Source organism: Chenopodium album, chromosome 18 (assembly GCF_948465745.1).
Source record: "Chenopodium album chromosome 18, dcCheAlbu1.1, whole genome shotgun sequence".
NCBI lineage: Eukaryota > Viridiplantae > Streptophyta > Magnoliopsida > Caryophyllales > Amaranthaceae > Chenopodium > Chenopodium album.
Window position 1 is genome coordinate 17816849 of NC_137851.1, and position 2938 is coordinate 17819786.

Below are 2938 nucleotides of genomic sequence, written 5' to 3' on the forward strand. Positions count from 1 at the left end.
CCGACATCTCCTTTGGCTCGTTACATTTTGGGATGAGAACAATACAAGTGCGGTTCACCTCATGAAGGTCCACCTCTCCACGCCACCACGCTTTAACATAATTAATAATGTCATTCCCAACCAAGCCCCAAAATTTCTGGAAAAAGAAAGCATGAAGTTCGTCCGGTCCCGGCGCCTTATTAGGATGCATTTGGAATAACGCATTTTTTTTATCTCTTCCCCCGTAGGTTCACTCTCAAGAGCCATATTCATCTCATCCGAAACAAGATTGTCGATGCCTAACAAAGCCTCATCAAACTCACTCGGTTGATCAGAAGTAAAGAGACCCTCGAAATACCGAGCAATGGTCGCATCCATGGCTGTCGGTGAGGTCTGTTACTCCCCACCTTCATCAATTAGACCCATAATTGTATTTTTTTGTCTCCTCTAACTCGCTTTTGTGATGGAAATACTTTGTATATTTATCACCATCACGTAACTCATTCGCCCTTGATCCAGCAAACCAATAGGATTCCTCCAAGCGTCTCAACTCCTTTAACTCATTGCTCACTTCATGGCATTGTTGAAGAGAAATAGCATGCAAACGGCCACCCTGCAGCTCACACAATTTTGTCTCAGCATTTTTTATTATTTTCTTCATCCCCCCAAACGTTCTCTCCTCCCAGGAGGTGAGCCTCTCTTCCAGCCCCTTAATTCGGTCTGTCATGGGCGTAGTAGCCCTTGCACTCCAAGCATCATCAACCACCTTGCTGCATTCATCGTTTGACAACCACAAAGCCTCAAAGTGGAACACCTTTTTCTTCTTATCCAGCTCATTTCTATCTCCAAACTTTAGAAGAATAGGTGCATGGTCTGAGTGACACAATAGTAAATGGATCACATCAGAGCATTGAAATAAGGAGCACCAACCGGAATCCGCAACATTCTATCTAAACGATCTCTAACTAAGGCCTCAACCGAATTACCATGCTGCCATATGTAAATGCATACCTTATATCCCAAGTCCCTGAAACCACACTCATCCAACATATTTCGAAAGGCATCCATCAATCGCTCTTTACGCATCGTACCTCCACTCTTCTCATTCATTCCTACTATCTCGTTAAAATCACCAAAACAAAGCATATGAATGTTGGAACCCCTCTTTAAATTTCTTAGTAACTCCCAAGTCTTGTACTTTAGCACTGTGTCAACCCATCCATAAACACCCACGGCCTTCCAAAGGGGAATATTATCTCTATCACAAACGTTTACTTCAATGTGATGTGTAGAGTAAGAGCACACACTCACATTTAAGTCTCTCCACCACAGCCCCAAGCCACCAGACAGTCCATTGTTGCTAAGACATAGCCCATTCGAGAAACCACACCAATTACGAACCCTCTCCAAGCGTTGAGCATCAATTATTGACTCTAATACAAAAACCAACTCCGGCCTATCTCTCCAACACCAATCTAGGAGGGCATGAACTGTCAATGGGTTGCCAAGCCCATTGCAGTTCCAAGCTAATATTGTCATTGCCCTTCGCGGGATTGGTCATTGCCAATATCCGCTACTTGAGTTGAATTGCCCCAACCCGAGGTATCATACAAGCTTCTGTGTTTTTTAATTCCCTCACCATCCAACTGATTCCCCAAATCCTCTTTCAGCAGCCCCGATTTCCTTTTACCATCAAACATCATCACTTTGAAGCCCACCCCATCCTCCTCCATCATCTTTCCCTCTATCCCAACCCCATTTAACAACTGCCCCTCACCATCCCCTTGTACACCATTTGACTTCCCAGAGTACCTAACGACTTTCTTTTTCTTCTTACCCTGAGTAGGAGGAATTGAAGAACCAATAGCAAAACGAATATTATGCACAGAGGAGTTACTGCCCACTACTATCAAAGAAAGCTGTGAAGAAGTCTCGCAAATAGTGTCAGAAATATTCACCTTCCCACTCTCATCAGGACTCACATTTTCATCTCCCCCATCAGCCCCTAACAGCAAATTTTCGCTACCCTTTCTCATAGTGCATACATTATTTGCTCCCTAATCTCACAAAAAGCTTTCTCCACCACAGCCCCCTCAATCCCCTTCCTACCCACATCAACCTCCTCCCTACGCTCCTCACCCCTTTCAGCATCATTGTCCTTTGTAATAAACAATTAACGCCTACCCTGCATTATCTGAGACACCTCTTCACTCATCTTGTTGAAACCTCTCCTTGGAGAAGCTTTCAAAAAAGTCCCCCTATCCCAGTTTCTTCAATTTTTCCTCCTCCGATATCACCACACAACACGCTCAGAGTGACCAATAGTTCCACAACCAAAACAGAAAAAAGGGAGGTGTTCATATTTAAATTCAATCTTCACTTTCTCCCCCTTTTTGTCTTTAATCCACTGGTAACGTCGCAAAGGTTTTTCCACATTGATCAAGACTCTAACCCTACGATATCTGTTTAGTGCCAAAGTATCTTCCTCTATTTCCATAACCTCCCCTAAATTAGAAGTTAGGGCTTTTGCATAGGCATCAGTTCGACAATTAAAAGGTAGGTTCAAAATCCTCACCCAGAAGGGTGAATGAATAAGCTTCACTTTATTAGGTTGTTCGTTTCCATCGATTTCATTAAGAATAAGTAGATTATTTTCCCAACACCATGGTCTCCCTTTTAAGACCTTTTCCCTATCCTTCCAATGGAAGAATTGAAAAGCATAAAGATTAGGGCTAATTACTCTAATTATCAGATCATGAGCAGGGGACCAAACCTTTAACATTGTTCTTTTAAACGCTTCAACATTGTATGGGCGTTCTGTGCACAATCAACCAACGAGCAAGAGATCAATTTTGTCATTCGATTCCGTACATTCAATGTCTCTAGCATCAATCAAATCACCATCCTCCTCCTCAAGTCGAAGAGAGGAGCATTGGATTGCTAACTCGTCGGCAGCCAT

General features: G+C 43.1%; 2 protein-coding genes across 2 annotated transcripts; both read right to left on the reverse strand.

Annotated features, from left to right (window-relative positions):
• Positions 1–391: 391 nt before the first annotated feature.
• LOC145591938 (uncharacterized) lies at positions 392–1518 on the reverse strand. The gene is made up of 2 exons (XM_081648419.1): positions 966–1518; positions 392–852 (listed from the first exon to the last, which is right to left on the reverse strand). Exons 1-2 carry the CDS (start codon positions 1516–1518, stop codon positions 392–394), a joined length of 1014 nt encoding a protein of 337 aa, XP_081504545.1.
• A 754-nt stretch (positions 1519–2272) lies between these two features.
• On the reverse strand, positions 2273–2938 carry LOC145591939 (uncharacterized protein At4g02000-like). Its single transcript, XM_081648420.1, has 2 exons — positions 2881–2938; positions 2273–2796 (listed from the first exon to the last, which is right to left on the reverse strand). Exons 1-2 carry the CDS (start codon positions 2936–2938, stop codon positions 2273–2275), a joined length of 582 nt encoding a protein of 193 aa, XP_081504546.1.